Raw genomic sequence first — 16,834 nt, forward strand, 5'->3', positions numbered from 1 at the left:
AGCAGGCCAGGCAGCATCTGTAGGAAGAGGTGCAGTCGACGTTTCAGGCCGAGACCCTTCGTCAGGACTAACTGAAGGAAGAGTGAGTAAGGGATTTGAAAGTTGGAGGGGGAGGGGGAGATGCAAAATGATAGGAGAAGACAGGAGGGGGAGGGATAGAGCCAAGAGCTGGACAGGTGATAGGCAAAAGGGGATACGAGAGGATCATGGGACAGGAGGTCTGGGAAGAAAGACAAGGCGGGGGTGACCCAGAGGATGGGCAAGAGGTATATTCAGAGGGACAGAGGGAGAAAAAGGAGAGTGAGAGAAAGAATGTGTGCATAAAAATGAGTAACAGATGGGGTACGAGGGGGAGGTGGGGCCTTAGCGGAAGTTAGAGAAGTCGATGTTCATGCCATCAGGTTGGAGGCTAACCAGACGGAATATAAGGTGTTGTTCCTCCAACCTGAGTGTGGCTTCATCTTTACAGTAGAGGAGGCCGTGGATAGACATGTCAGAATGGGAATGGGATGTGGAATTAAAATGTGTAGCCACTGGGAGATCCTGCTTTCTCTGGCGGACAGAGCGTAGATGTTCAGCAAAGCGGTCTCCCAGTCTGCGTCGGGTCTCGCCAATGTATAAAAGGCCACATCGGGAGCACCGGACGCAGTATATCACCCCAGTCGACTCACAGGTGAAGTGATGCCTCACCTGGAAGGACTGTTTGGGGCCCTGAATGGTGGTATATAGGATATGGCAGCTGAGGTTTGAATGAGCATCAGTTTACAGAAGATAGAACTTCAAACTACTACCTGCTCGATAACTGGCACTCTGATGTTGTGACACATTTGAAAAACTTCAGTTCATAAAGTACATTTTATTAACTAAAAGAAGTATTTGTTCTTTATCACTTTCCAGTGTTAACCCTATGATGTTACCATGAAATCTGAGATAAAGACATAAAATGGTGGCAATATTTAGTAGGTCCAACAGTGACTGTAGGAAAGAAACACAGATTGGATTAAATTATGCTATTATACTGATTTTAGGTCTTTGCAGTTCCATGAAGAACTATCGGCACGTTATGGACCTGTGTGTCTGTGTCTTGCAGGGCCGAGGTACTGAACATACTGAAGGTCCAGTGCTGTTGCACATGATCCACTGGCACTTCAGTACTGATACATGGAGTTGACTTACAGGTTCTCGAGCAGCTCCATTCATTTCAGTTCACATTTACTAGTGAAACTGTGTTTCGCCTTTTTGTAAAACTCACATTCACTTTTTAGTTCATTTGCGAGTCGCAAATACATGGAAATACGTGTTTTTTTAAAACTTTTAAGCTAATTTGTAGTTGCTTAAGTTACTCAGCTGTATTTGGACTGATTGCCCTAGACATTTAGAAACAGTGGAATGGGTTTTGTGTTAGCACAGGCTATTAGAAAGCCAGCACTGGAAAACACACACAAAATGCTGGAGGAATTCAACAGGTCAGGCAGCATCTATGGAACAGAGTAAATGGTGGACGTTTCAGGCTGAGACCTTTCTTCAGGACTCAACATTGAGCTCAGTTTTGTCCACCTGAAGCTTATCCACCGAACAACCACTGTCACAACATTTCTAGAACATTGGGAGCCATTTGTTTTGGATATGGGCCCAATACAAGCAAGTTGGACAAGTGCAAGAAAGCAACTTCATTGCCATGGGTGAGTTGAGTCAAAGAGCCTGTTTCCATGCTATATAACTAGGAGTCTATCTTTATTTCTCTGAATCATTCCTGCTATCAAAGAGTAATATATATATATGTAAAAACAACTAACTAATGAAGGTCATTGTGATTTTGTTTCTCCCTCCAGAGAAGATGCTTGACCCACTGAGCATTTCAGGTGTTTTTTGCTTTCATTTCTAATTTTGTATCCAACATATAATCTCCTAGAAATGATGTCCCATTGCTATTCTTGTTCATTTGAATTATTAAAGGAACAATTGAAGCTTATAGGTACATGATTTATTAATAACCAAATCATCTCATGCATATAGTTGGAGTACCAGGTGGATGCCCATCTTGGGGTCTGTGGGTAAAATGAGAGCTTGTAAATGAGGGATTTAATCCCTGGGTCATATCCTTGATGTATTCCAAATGAGCTTCCATAATGGCAATGTGTTATTAGGGTAATGTGGGTGATAGTCCTCAGACTGTAGGGGCTGACTGAAAGTCTTTCCCTTCCCATCAGGCAATAGTTTACATTTGCTTAACTTCTTTCGTACTCCTGTGCGATCACTGACATTGCCAATCGGTGTATTAACCTTGCTACGAAAATGCACAGAAAACATATGCAACTGAACAGGAGTTTTAACAAAATTATGCGCTAAATAGCAAACAGATGGAAAGTTGAAAGGCAACATCAAAATAACAAGAGGTCACATTTGAGTTCCTTGACCTTACCTACCCAAATCTTGAAATCATGGACTTTTTTTTTAGTGTGTTGGCTGCTATCCTATACGAGATTGTTCTGATAGAATCCAGATGAGATCATACAGCTATAGTTTCACAGCAGAACAAGAAGTCTCAGATTCCATCAGCATATCTGAGGATCCTTCACAGGCTGTCAGTGTGAGGGAACTATTGCTGAGGGAAAACAAATGGCTCAGGTTTGACTTTCCGGATCATTCTCTTGACCGCACCACACCAAACACTAAACTTGAAATCCTTCAAAAACCCTGTGTGCAAAATTTTACAGTGGGCTCAAGGTAAAATAAAATGTTAGCACCACAGAGTTATTTCCTCTGAACCTGCCAACCTATTGCCGCATTCTGCTTGAAAGAAAACTGCAACATTTGCATCAGGGTGGTAATTTAATCCTGCTCAGAGCACGAACTGACTCATGAGCAGAGGTGAGTGCAAGTGCTGAGAGAGCAGTTTTTACTCACCATAATTAATCTGACCCTGAGCTGAATATGTTGGTTCAGTGTAAAGGTGATTGAAATATATGGAAAGTAAAGTTCCTGCCATCTGTTCTGCACATTTGGCTTATCATCTTTTAATATCCATCACTGTATTTTGGTGGAAAAGCAAGTTGTGCAGTGGGGGAGGGGAGGAAAAAAATCAATGAAAAATGTACCTAGTTCTCGGAAAGGAACAAATTCCTCAGGCTTAATGTCCCAGTGGTCAATTAGAAACTTATTGCTGAATGGCTCAGTGTAGAAATCTATCTATTGAACTGTTCAAAAGCCAAGGCGAATCATCTAATGGTGATCTAGTTCAATTAGAGATTTGGGCATTACTGCATCAAGCTGGGCTATTGCTGCTGTAAAGTATTCTGGGCCTGTCAGTGTCAGTTTGTTAGAGCAATTGCCTTGGATAATGCAGCACATTGAGGGCAGCCTCTGCTTTGTTTGTTTCTAGATCCATCAGGCCCGGCTTGAGTCTCCTCTGTGAGGAACTGAGGAATGAAGTGGAGCCCAAGAAGAAAAAGTGCAAACTTGCTGCGAGGGAAGGCAAAGAACAGGAAGATGGCGGCAACAAGGCTGGCTCAGAGGTCAGTAAATGTATCTTTGATTGTTAAAGAAAGAATGTGTTGCTGATGAGGGGAAAGAGTCTCAGTTGCTTAATGGTCCTGTGCAGGAAGTTTTTCCAGCAACAGCACCTACTTTGCAGCAAATGGGAGAATGAACCTCAGGATCCTCATGTTGGGATGGAGAAAATGCCCAAAGCATCCACCAGTGTCGATTATCTAATGACCCTTCCTGAGAACTGCTGACAAATACAGGGTGGCCATGGCGTCAAAGCCCCACTCTTCTTGACCCCTCCTCTGCTTGCTACGTCTGCAGGCCGTCTTTCAGCAAGACTCAGGAGGGGTGGTTTTTTGGCGTCAGAGATGTCTGGGTTATAAGTGGAAAGGGCCTGGGTGGGAGAGAAAGAATAAATGGAAGGTAGGAAAAAGTACAGTTCTGATAGGTTGACAACATCCCGAGTCCTCACTTCCCCATAGTGATCACACATCATCGTGAGTCCTCACTTCCCCATAGTGATCACACATCATCGTGAGCCCTCACTTCCCCATAGTGATCGCACATCATTGTGAGTCCTCACTCCCCCATAGTGATCGCACATTGTCGTGAGCCCTCACTTCCCCATAGTGATCACACATCATCATGAGTCCTCACTTTCCCATAGTGATCACACATCATCGTGAGTCCTCACTCCTCAATAGTGATCACACATCATCGTGAGTCCTCACTCCCCTGTAGTGATCACACATCATCGTGAGTCCTCACTCCCCCATAGTGATCACACAACATCCTGAGTCCTCACTTCCCCATAGTGATCACACATCATCATGAGTCCTCACTTTCCCATAGTGATCACACATCATCGTGAGTCCTCACTCCTCAATAGTGATCACACATCATCGTGAGTCCTCACTCCCCTGTAGTGATCACACATCATCGTGAGTCCTCACTCCCCCATAGTGATCACACAACATCCTGAGTCCTCACTCCTCCATAGTAATCACATAACAAGGACAGTAAAGCCTTTCCAAGGCCAGTTATGGATGGATGATAATACCAGCAATGCCTAGAAATAACAAATATATTTTTAAAAACTTGAGTGTTTTGGAAATCTGAGGGAATGAATGGTGTCAGATAACCACTACTTCCCTTCAAAAAGTAAAGGGGAGAATGAAAGGTAATAGAGTTTCATTGGCAGGGAATTTTGATTCAGGGCACCCTTTTACAAACTAAAACATTAAGTTGAATGACATCGTTTTTTTTCTTCTTTTCTAAATGAACTAGATTTAAAGAGATCGATCCCAACTGTAAGCAATGTTGGGCAGTGAGGGCTTAAAGTTTGTGATAGGGCTCACAGGTCCAGGCAAGTTGGGAGAGCCTATTGAGGAAATTAACAATTGGAAAACTTTAAGATTGGTGTAAGGGGCAGAATGATAGAGATAGTCCTGTTGGTTCAATTTCATTTACTTGGTTCACTTGGAAATAAGAATTTTGAAAACATAAAATGGCGGATGATAAAGTTAAAAGTGAAACATCACATAATGTTAATAAAGAAAATTCCATTCATGAATGGAAAGTGCTTTGCTATAACACAAATTTACCTTGGTATTTAATTATTTTGCATTGTCATCTCCATAATGTGCTGTGTTGTAGGACATGGGTGATCATGGTCTCCATGATCATGATTGTTCTTGACAAATTTTTCTACAGTGGTGGTTTGCCATTGCCTTCATCTGGGTAGTGTTTTCACAAGGTGGGTGACCACAGATATTATTGGTGCTTTTCAGAGATTGTCTGCCTGGCACCCGTGGTTGCATAACCAGGACTTGTGATATGGACTAGCTGCTCATACACCATACACCACCAGCTCCCATGGCTTCATGTGACCCTGACTGGGGGGCTAAGCAGGTGCTACACCTTGCCCAAGGGTAACCTGCAGGCTAGCGGAGAGAAGGAGTACCTCACAATTCCATTGGTAGAGATGCATCTCCACACCGCCACCCAAATTCCTTTACAAGTTTGTGGAATATAATTTATCAGTATATTAATTATATTGGCCTTTATGTCATTATTAAAAGCAGGGATCTTGCTTGTTCATCTGCTTCCAAATATTGGGTGCCCTAGCCACACATAGTGTCTCACGATTCCAGAGCATCACGGATCCCTTCCCGAAATCTCCCTCAATGCTCAAGGTAGTTGCCATCTTTCTCTGGATATTATGTTATTGATCATATTTAGGCCATTTTATGACTTTCATCTTATTGGGAACAGTAACCTGGTAGTTAAGCTATCAGTCACATATGCCAGAAGCCTGACCTAATAATCTGAATACCTGAGTTAAAGTCCTAGCACGGCAGTTAGGGAATTTAAATTAATTAAAAAATTACGGAGTAATAAGGTCACCATCAATAAAAGTGACAATGAACTCCTAGATTATTGCAGAAACCCATTTGGTTCACTTACTGTATGTCCTTCAACAAGGAAAACTGTTGTCCTTATCCAGTCACGAAATCTAGTTCAATCATAACTTCAAAATGCCCTTTACAGTCAGACCATGGTGATTCAAAACCATGACTTGCCATTCCACATTGAAGGATATATAGAGACGAGCAAAATGTTGTCATAAGCAGCAATGAGAGTAAAACAACATGACCAGCAAGGCCCTCAAGCCCCATGCTTTGATGACCAGAGGATTCCAAATACTTTGTCCCCTCCCTTCGGAGTAACTCCTTCTCCAAACTACATAATCCCCTGTGAGAGGCAGTAGTAGGCAGCCGTGGATCCCAGGGATCATGGGTTTGCGCCTCTGGTGGACTATGTCTTCTTGAAGGCGCAAGCTTGGATGGGAAGATTTGAAGAACGGGCTGTTGCCCATGCAGCGGGTTCCCCCTCTCCACATCACTGATATAGTTCAAGGGAAGGGCAAACGCCAGTACAGTTTGGCACCTGTGTTGTCGCAGAGGTTGCCAGAGTGAAGTCGTAAACAACATCAAGCTGCCATAGGGCCCCCGGCTCCAGATTTCTTCCTCGTGGTTTACTCCCGAAGCCTTTCCCATGGGTGGGTATGGCTGCAAGGCAGCAGAGATTTAAAATCAGCGTTTTCCTTCTCCAAGGCGGGCTGCCGTCCAAGGCTGACGAGCCCCACCTGCCCGGAGCAACTGATTTTGAGGCGCCAGTGGTCCGCCTTTGCCCCTTCTCTTGTCAGTGGAAACAGTTCCACTGGGCCTAGTAGCTAAGCCACACGTGAAGGCCAAGGGTTGGACTTGGTTGTCAGAGGCTGTTAGAGACGCACACCATTTGGAGCACTTCATAGGTAGAGGGAGCTTATCCCCACTACCACTCCCAGCTATGACAACCTTAGGAACTGTGAGAGGCAACTACTGTGGCTATTAGAATTGGAATTGATTTATTATTGGAATATGTACTGAGATACCGTGAGAAGCTTGTTTCATATACTGTTCGTATAAATAAAATCATTACACAGTGCATTGGAGTAGAACAAGATAAAACAACAACAATGCAGAATAAAGTGTTACAGCTACGGAGAAAGTGCAGTGCAGGTCATCAGGAAGGTGCAAGATCATAACGAGGTAGAGTGTGAGGTCAGGAGTCTGTTTTATTATATTAGGGAACCATTTAATAGTCTTATAACAGCTGTCCTTGAGCTTGGTGGTATGTCCTTTGAGACTTCTGTACCTACTGCCCAATAGGAGAGTGGAGAAGAAAGAATGTCCGGTGTGAGTTGTGTCTTTGATTATGCTGGCTGCTTTACTGAAGCAGCGAGAAGTATAGGCAGAGGCCATGGATGTACTGCAGAGGCCTTTTGGTCTTTGGTTCCATGTGGGAATAATGTCATAGGTTAACAGTCCAGTGGAGCAATTCGTTGGACACTGGGGCTCAGGCACCATTGAATCTAGAATATAACTAAACAGATAAATTCAATATATTAAACTGTCCAACATTAATGCTTTAAGCTAGTTGGCTTATAGAAGCAATGTTGCTAAATTGGAAACTTGGTATGAGATCAGCTTTGCTGATGTTACAATGAAATATTTCTCAAAAGAAACCGCAGTAACATGTCATATTTATGTATTTTTCATTGTGCACAAATACGGCTTTCTTTTAGATTAAACCAAGAGCAAAAAAGGACACCCCTCAAACCAGCATAACGGCAAAGTTGGGGAAGTACACCTCCAGGCCAAAGCCGAAGGTACTGGCTAAACCTACAAATAAATCCCACACAGCAGCCATCCTGAAATCTGCTAACACCACCAGCCCATTCCGAGGAAAAACATCGTCCCTGCCTGGCAAGATTCAAAAGCAGCTGGGAAAACCGAAGACTTTCCCAGTGACTCACAGCCAGAACAGAGCAAAGCATATTCCAGCAACTCCTGAAACGGGTGAGTGTTCTTTTGCAGGATTGGGGTCTGGAGTCGAAAACTGAAGTGATATAGAAAATGTTAGAAATACACAAGTACAGAATGTCAACGCTCGGACAATACTTCTCACTGTAGCCCTTCCTCAGGAGTGGTAAATGTGTGGCATTTTTCACAGAAATAGAACAAATGCAAAAATGCACTTGTGCTCATTTTTTAAGGTTAATGGGGTACCTGTATTCCCTCTCCCACTAACCACATTCTTTTAATATGACCAGGAATAATAAGAAGTGTCGCACTTAGCACTGTGCAGCAGAGATTGATTGAAAGTGTCACAATTGTTCCCCAGTTAATCATTCTGGTTGTTGTTTAGGATTATTTGGAAACTCAGCACAGCTTCTCATAGTGTCATAAGGCATGGAAATGGTCCTATTTGCCCAACTCATCCTTGCCGATCAAGATGCCCATCTAAGCTAGTCCCACTTGCCTGCATTTGACCAATATCCCTCAAAGTTCACCTGATCCATATGGCCATTTATGTTCCACCTGAACCTCTTCCCATTTAAATCAATCACCTTCACTCTCTTATCTCTTCTCCACCATACACTTGTTATGCGTAAGGGGAAAGGGTACAGACTTAACAGCAGATAACAATAACATAGGTATCACTCAGGGCGTCTCTTATGGACCCATTCTTACCACATCCTTCATACCCTGATCTTCCCCCACCCCCCACAAACACACAATAAATAAGTACATGGAATATATTGGTTCTTGCAAGCAATGACAGGGTTTGAAGTCACAGTGTCTTTGCGTAAACGAAGATTTCTCTCGATTTGAATAGCAGACAGGGTGATACACAGCAGAAAGCCACACTGACCCCCACGAGTGGTCTGGAAGCTATTCACTGTAACTCCCAATCAAAAGGTATCAAGGTAATTTGGTCATTTATTGAGAAGGTGGGTAGGTTTTTGATGATTCTCAATAAATGACCAATGTACTTTTAGAGATATTTCATATTATTTTGTTGCAGCTCAAAGACTATGAAAAGCTTCAAGATGGGCACTGGGACCAGTCTCACAAGTAGGTTGATCTATAGATAGTAGATTAGCAGAGAGTGAGTATACGCTCGAAAAACTTTAAAAAATTACAGCTGTTGGAAATCTGGAATGAAAACAGAAAATACAGGAAACGTGACAGGTCAGGCAGCTTTCTCAGTAAATTTATAAATATTCGAATTTATAAAAATACATGAAATGTGTAGCTATATATAGTCCTGTTGTAGGGTCTTGGCCCAAAACATCGACTGTTTACTCCTTTCCATAGATGCTGCCTGGCCTGCTGAATTTCTCCAGCACTTTGTATGGGTTGCTTTGGATTTCCAGCATCTGCAGATTTTGAGATATATATAGATATACTTTTCCAGATAGATGACATTGGGAACATAAATTCTATGAGTACCAAAGCAATCCTGCACTCTTGGAGGTGCTGCCACATTTCCACATAGAAACTAAACAGCATCCCGAGCACTTTTTTTCCAATTAAACCTCCCAAGAAGCTATTAAAAGTGGAACTCTGTTCTTTAGCTGAGACCCTTCTATCAGCAATATCAAAAATTAATTAGCTGGTCATGTATTATGTAATTGTCTCAGACCTGAATGATTAGTGCATCTCCCTCAGAGTGAATGTAATGTCTTTGGGCTTTGCACTGTGTTATCAAAAAATAGCAGTTTGTGCTTTAAAGGAGGCAGGGAGATCAGGACCGGCTCACCTTATGGTAAAAGGCTAAAGGTTAAAACACTGAATGATGTAAGTGCTACAAGTCTTACTGAGCTTCTTCAGGAAAAAAAAGGGCATGTGTCCAATCACGGAAGCCATGCTCAGTTCCGTTCTCTCATAAACAGCTTGGGAACTAGGTTTATTGAAATAATACAAACGTTTATGATAACCCACAGCAAATACATCAAAGGTTGCACATCTGAAATGTATTCGTCTTGTAGCTGGAAAAATGCAATTGAAATTTTGCTAAAAAAATAAGTACTTAAAATCCGGAGTAACACACACAAGTTGCTGGAGGAACTCAGCCGATCAGGCAGCATCTGTGGAAAGAAATAAAGAGTCAACATTTCAGGCCAAGACACTTTATCGGGACTTACAACTTGAAATACTTAAAATCTTTGCCATTTCAAATAAATCAGACAGGGTTCATTGAAAATCAGAATCCTTCAGCATTCTGAGACAGTTGATTGTACTTTTCCTGCAATCTAGAAGTAGGACAATTCCGGAAGAAAATACGCCATTTTATTATGCAAATTTGTCAGTGTGGGACTAAAGTATCGCAAAACAGTTTAGAACTAGAAAGTGCCTGAGGTTTAGTTGACAACATTTAAAATAAAGCCAGCTTTTTTTCTTCTCCCAATTGTACCTATCCAGTATATTTGTAACAGCAAAACTACTCTAGGTTTCTCTCCAGAGCAATAAATTTGCATTAGTTTGATGACTTTGAGGTATCTGTTCTAGCGTAAACGTATGGATTACAGAGCTTAAGTATACTGGAAATCCAGATCATCTTTTGTACAAGTAGTTGAGGTCAGGCTGCCTGGAATTGTTCATAGTGTACTGGGAACAGGAATAGCTGCTTTACAGGAAGCTGCCTAAGACACTGACAAAAACTGACACAGTTTCTTAAGGAGCACATTTGTAGATTATTCAGATTAGCGTGGTAATTTCCTATCATCTTGCATGTAGGGAGCAAGATGAAGCCGAACTAGAGCTCATTGTTAATTGGACGAACAGACTCACAGAACTTGGTTGCCATGTTAAAAGTCTGCATTTTATAGCTAATAAGGTTAATTTTGTGCTTTCATTGATAGATATAACATACAGGCACATAGAGAAGTTGACTTGGTTGGAATAAAAGAACACTCCTGTAGTATTGGCTGGAGATACAGACAGATCATGGGTGCCATGATAACTTAGCGGTTAGCTCGATGTTATTGCAGGTCGGGGCGTTCCAGAGTTCGGAGTTCAATTCTGGCACCGTTCTGTAAGGAGTCGCTGTACGTCCTCCCCGTGGAATGTAGGGTGTTTTTTTTTCCGGGTCCTCTGGTTTCTTCCCTCAGTCCATAGACATACCGATAGGTTAATTGGTCATTGTAAGTTGTTCAGTGATTAGGCTAGGGTTGATTGTGGCTATAGGGTTGCTAGGTTAAGATGGCTGGAGGGTCTACTCTCTACTGCATCACTAAATAAATAATTAAATAAGCAAATAAATCTAAGAGTCCACCGATGGAAGGTAACATAGGCAGCACCCACTATGAGTCTGGAGGAGGATTTTATAGTGGAAATATTGGCAAAGAAAACTAACAAAGACATGCCAATTGGAAGCAGATATTACTGGGCAGGAATGCACAATATAAACTTGATAATTTGTTAATTAATTGGTTCAAATTGCAGGCTTGAAAATGGAATCGGGAGAAGAGGACGGTGTATTGAACACAAAAGCTACTTTTACGAAAAACAAAGTGGTCCCGAAGGCTAACTCCGTCATTAAAAAGAAGCCTGGCATTCAACAAAAAAGAAAGGCAGCTGGGGTCAAAGTGCAGAAAAGCAGCAGTAAGAAGCGGAAACAGGAAGCTCAGGCGACGCTGAATGAAAAGGATTGGATGTCCACAGAGAGCGATGGCTTCTCTTCAGATGTTGGTATGCTGTTTTCAGTATCACTTAGTAAGTGAGGTCTCAGCTTCTGCCACCCTCGGCAATTATTGCTGGATAACCATTGATGGGCAGCCCTATACCGGCATCTGTTCCCTGCCTTCGTCGCAGGATAGGTACCTATGATGATCCAGAGAGACAAGAGGCAGCAGGCACACTCTCATCCAGAGAGCTACTAGCCCGAATGTGTAGTACAGCAAGCTCTGCATTAGTGGGAGAACCACTGCAAGCTAACAGCATCCATTCTTGAGATGGGAGCAGCAGATATGTATATTGTGCAAGGTTGCGTAACAACCCAGAAGAGCTGTCCAGTAACAGAGACTGCTGAACATTTGTCACAACAAACAACAATAGACCTAAATCCCAGTGTTATTCTGAACGGTTATATGGAGTGAGCTGTGAGAGGAAGTGGTCGACAGAAGTACAATTACCGTGTTTAAAAGACATTTAGGTAGCAAAAAAGTAAAGTAAAGGAAGACAGGTCTAATGCAGGCAAATGGGATTAGTGTGGGTGTCATCCTGGTCAGTATGGACAAATTGAGTCAGAGAGTCTCCTTTGGCCTGTAGACTTTCATGCAAACCTACTGGTTAATTTATTCTTTACACCTTTCTCAGGTCCGGATTTGACGGAGGACGAGCACAACTATAACAGTGCTGACGGCAGTGACGGCACTCCTGAGCTGTCGATCAAAGACTCCAGCACTGGTCTCCACACAGAATACTCAACAGCGCTCACCGCCGCAGAGACGGGTCCGTCACCATCCTCTGTTGTGAAGCTGGAAGCCAATCAGAAAGCAAAGAAAAAAAAGGAAAGGCAAGGTCTTCTGGGTAGGTAATCAGAGTTGTGTGACTTTGTATGACCATGATAGGTTATACAACATAGTCAGTGAAGGTTATATACAGGGTTTGGGAGAACCAAACACAAGAAAGTCTGCAGATGCCGGAAGTCCACAGAATACTGGAGGAACTCAACAGGTCAGGCAGCATCTATGGAAAAGAGTAAACAGTTGGCATTTTGGGCCCTTCTTCAGGACTGGGAATACTGGGAGGTACCTTTAAAGACAATATTATCATCACATTATCACCCATGACATAGGAAGTAACTTACAGAATTGCTTTCACCATCATTACAATCATTCATTGTGCTAGGACAATATAGCTTAAAAAAGCCCATTTACTAATGCTGAAAAGTTAGATCGTTGTTGCAGTTTCCCTCACAATGGAATTCAACATCAATTTTAGCTGAACAAATTGCATTAACATCATTACTGAGTGAAATTGTGCCAATTGCAAAATTGGACTGGGCACGCCTGATTACAGTTAACATCAGCATGGCCAACTTTGGCTGGATCAGGCACAAACCAGTGACATCAGTCAGTGTACAGTGCACATTTCAGCTCCTTGTAGATGAAAAGTCCAGAAAATAACTTACTCTGAACATCCACAGGAAAATGAGCAGTGAAATGCATTGTGTCCTTCATCTTTGCACCACTGAATGGAACACATAGTTAGGACAGGTAGAAATCTGACTGCAGACCCTTCAACATCTCCTGAAATCCTTCAGGTGTGGTCAAACTAGCAAGGAGCAACTTGGGTTAGTGACTCTGACAATGAAGTGATTATACAGACCAACAGTTTGACCATTTGATGAGGAGTTCGTGAGGTATCTTCTTTATTTTTGCATCTCTTTTCATTTGCCTCCCTGGTCTGAGATGATAGACATGGAAGCTGCCCCTTGTCTCTGGAAATGTATCCTGTAATGCTAGGAATGGGAATGTCATTATTATTATTGCTGGCCAAGAAGGCCAGAGGCCATGGATTATAGGAAATTTAAATTCAGTCAATTAGATATATCTAGAATATAAAAAAACTAGCATCAGAAATGCTGGTCAGGAAACTACCAGACTGGAGTAAACAACCAATTATTTAATAATGTCTTTAAGGGAAGGAAACGTCCTGTCCTTATGAACCACGTATGACTTGAGAGTCATCGTCATAGCTGAGTCTTAACTGTCCCGTAACAAGGTCCAAAGAACAGCTGAAGTGCAAAAAAGGATGAGCAGCCCCCCAGCTCTATCCTGCCACTTTATGCCCACGTCCTGTGAATGAGCTTACAGCTCACTCTTACTAAAAAGTACATGAACGTAAGCTTTTGTCTCCCAACATTCGCAAACTCAGTCAGTGGATATGCACCTTGACTTTTAAACACTTGGCTGAGAATGAATCTACCCTCTTTAAATTTGCCTGTGCACTTCTTGTTTTCTTGTGGCTGTTCATTCGCCTCTGAATGAGCGCCAACTGTTAAAAACACCCATAAGAGTCCCAAACAAAAGCTCTGTAAATGTACTTTGCAATAAAATCTGTTAATGGGGACCACCTGCCTCATATAATTGCAACTACACATTTTCAATCCAAGTTATGAATTTATTCTAAGGGGGAGTGTTGGAAGCAGTCCATGGGAAATGTGCTGACACAGTCTATAACCTGGCACTGCTTTCAAATGGCCATTACGAACTACCCGAATAACTATTACTGCTTATAAACAATGAAAGAGGGCTGTACTTTATAAAGCCACAGTTTTTTTTCCACCAGTCTGCAGAGGAGCAAGTTGCAGCTCCCTGAATGGTCCTCATGACATTTGTCAGTATATAAGAGCAAATTGCACAACCACCAACCAGCTAAATAATCTCTGATAAACAGATGGATGTCACCGTAGATTAATGAAAGTGAATACATTCGCTGAATTTAAAGTAAGTTGAGGATTGAGATGAGATGACACCATTGGGCTTGCTTCTTACTGTAATCAATATGTTAACTGTTTATTCTCCTTTCTGGCTTTCCAGGAACGTTTGGATTGCCCAGCGTGGACGGGGACGTGAAGATTAAAAAGCGCCCCGTCAAACACAGCCTGGAGCCTGGCAGCGTAGCGAAGAAGAGTGAGAAGCCCCCAGCAATGAAGAAGAAAGGACTGAAGACAGGCGAGAAGAGCAAAAAGCTGAAGAACACAAAGGGGGGAGCAGAGGTGGCCATCTGGCGCCGACGGGAATCCGAGCTGCGGCCTCTGCTGCACAGGGAGAGGATAATTCCCAGTGATACCTCTGTACCTGTAAAACTGGCATCCAGAACTCAGGCCAAAAAAACCACAGCCAACAGGTGTAAAACTGTCACCAGGAAAAGTAAATTGCTGCAGGCAACTTTCAAGGTATGGTTTGAATAAGTAACTCTATGGCCCTTCGTTACCTAGTGGAATGTTTTTCCTGGATCTGCTGTGTATTAGCAAGCACCCAGCAGCTCCAGGTATTTTACTGATTCGTTGTTTTGATCCTGAAAGTTTTCGTATTTTTCAGTTCTCTTGTCAGAGCAATCCTGTCCTTTCAACAGCTTCAACATCACCGCCAGTTTCTTTACTTCTCTTGTACAAAATATGGGATATTTTCCTTTTTTGTCCTTCACGGTTGCACTAGAGAGAGGGGAGGTATAATCAGCAACAGCCTGGTTCCTCCGGGCCTTGGCACTGCTGGATCACACTGTGACTGGCATAGATTCAGCAGGCTCAATGGCCATCTCATCAATGACCTGTTAGCGCTGTAAAGAACTTCCAGGCCAATTCCTCTATCACACTTGTTCAGTCAACAGATATTCCATTCCCCAATCTGGTTCCCCTTCCCTTCTGCTCACCTGCCCATCACCTCCCTGTGGGTCCCCTCCTCCCTCCCTTTCTCTCGTGGTCCTCTCCCCTCTTCTGTCAGATTCCTTAGGAGACAGAACAGTACAGCACTGGAACAGGCACTTCAGCCCACAACCAATTCAGTGGCTAACTAATCTCTTCTGCCTACACAATGTCCACATCCTTCGATTCTCCTCACATTCATGTGCCTATCTAGATGTCTCTTAAAAGGGCCTAATGTATCTACTTCTGCCATCACTCCAGGCAGCATGTTGCAGGCACCCACCACTCTCTGTGTAAAACAACTTGCCCCCTCACATCCTTTTTGAACTTACTGTCTGTCACCTTAAATGCATGCCCTCTGGTATTAAAGATTTCAACCCTGGAAAAAAGATACTGTCTGTCTCAAGATCTCATAAACCTCCAACAAAACTCCCCTCATCCTCTGCCGTTCCAGAGAAAACAACCCAAGCTTATCCATCCTCTCGTTATATTCTTTCTGCTTTGGCTTTTCCATCTATTGCCTCTCAGATTCTCACTTCAACCCCTCTCCTCCCCTTCTCATCTACATTCCCCCTCACCTGGCTTCACCTATCACCTTCCAGCTTGCACCCCCCCCCACTTTCTTATTCCTGGCTTCGTTTCCAGTCCTGATGAAAGGACTCCACCCAAAAAGTGGAACCATTTATTCCCCCCCGTGGATGCTGCCTGACCTGCCGAATTTCTCCAGCATTTTGTGTTTACTGGAGGAATATCAACCTCAGACAGGCCTCCACTGCCTCTTCATCGTGTTCGCCAACAACAATCCATTCCTCAAAACTTATCAGTCCGGCTCTTCCCTGAGACTCACAATGTCGTCACAACCTTTGACCAGCAGCATTCAACCTGTGAGGGTACCTGAAGATAAAAGTGAATTGAAATGTAGATATTTTAGCACACTGTTAATTTTTATCCTTGGCCCTATTGTCTCAAGAGTCTCCTCGTGTCACTTGTGACATAAAATCTATTGGGATATTCTTCAGACTCTTCCTGACTCCCAGCACTCCAGCAGCAGTCCTCAGCTCTGCGTCATAAACCATAATGAGCGGTTCACAGAACAGGGATTCTCTGGCACAAACCCAGTGTTTGCTACTGTGTGATATTGACTGAAGCTATGCTAAGGTACTTGCCAGAATCTTAAAGTAAAACTGCCTGCAATTTATGGAAAATCAAGAAGAGCTCATTTAAAAAATTTTACCACTGCCTGTTTGGGAACAGATGTGGGAGTGTTTGTGATCAGTAAATGAGAGCTGAGATCAGAGTCTGTATCTGAATGCAAACTCCCCTTCCTTCTCTCTCTCTCTCTCTCTCTCTCTCTCTCTCTCTCTCTGTCTATATATCTATCTATCTATCTATCTATCTCTATATCTCTATCACTATATCTCTATTTCTATCTCTCTCTCTCTCTTTCTCTCACACACAGACACACACACACACACAATCTTGGATGCAAAACCCCATCAGAGCCCATGTCTTGCAGACCTTACCGTGGGTTTGAAGCTCCCAGGCTTGATATTCGTACTATCCTAGATATCTGTCCAAAGTCAGT

The 16,834-nt window shown here is 42.9% G+C and overlaps 1 protein-coding gene across 5 annotated transcripts in view; it reads left to right on the forward strand.

Annotated features, from left to right (window-relative positions):
* The window catches only part of LOC134360282 (BAH and coiled-coil domain-containing protein 1-like), a 451,521-nt gene that overhangs the window by 213,435 nt on the left and 221,252 nt on the right, over positions 1 to 16,834 (forward strand). For all 5 annotated transcript variants that reach the window (XR_010021300.1, XM_063074459.1, XM_063074458.1 and 2 more), the window contains exons 15-19: positions 3,383 to 3,515; positions 7,616 to 7,889; positions 11,322 to 11,567; positions 12,195 to 12,407; positions 14,423 to 14,781. Coding sequence is in view for 4 of the 5 variants with exons in the window: in XM_063074459.1 (XP_062930529.1) it covers positions 3,383 to 3,515; positions 7,616 to 7,889; positions 11,322 to 11,567; positions 12,195 to 12,407; positions 14,423 to 14,781 (1,225 nt within the window). In the remaining variant the exon portion in view is untranslated. The remainder of the gene's footprint in view (positions 1 to 3,382; positions 3,516 to 7,615; positions 7,890 to 11,321; positions 11,568 to 12,194; positions 12,408 to 14,422; positions 14,782 to 16,834) is intronic.

This window comes from Mobula hypostoma, chromosome 22 (assembly GCF_963921235.1).
Source record: "Mobula hypostoma chromosome 22, sMobHyp1.1, whole genome shotgun sequence".
Classification (NCBI taxonomy): Eukaryota; Metazoa; Chordata; class Chondrichthyes; order Myliobatiformes; family Myliobatidae; genus Mobula; species Mobula hypostoma.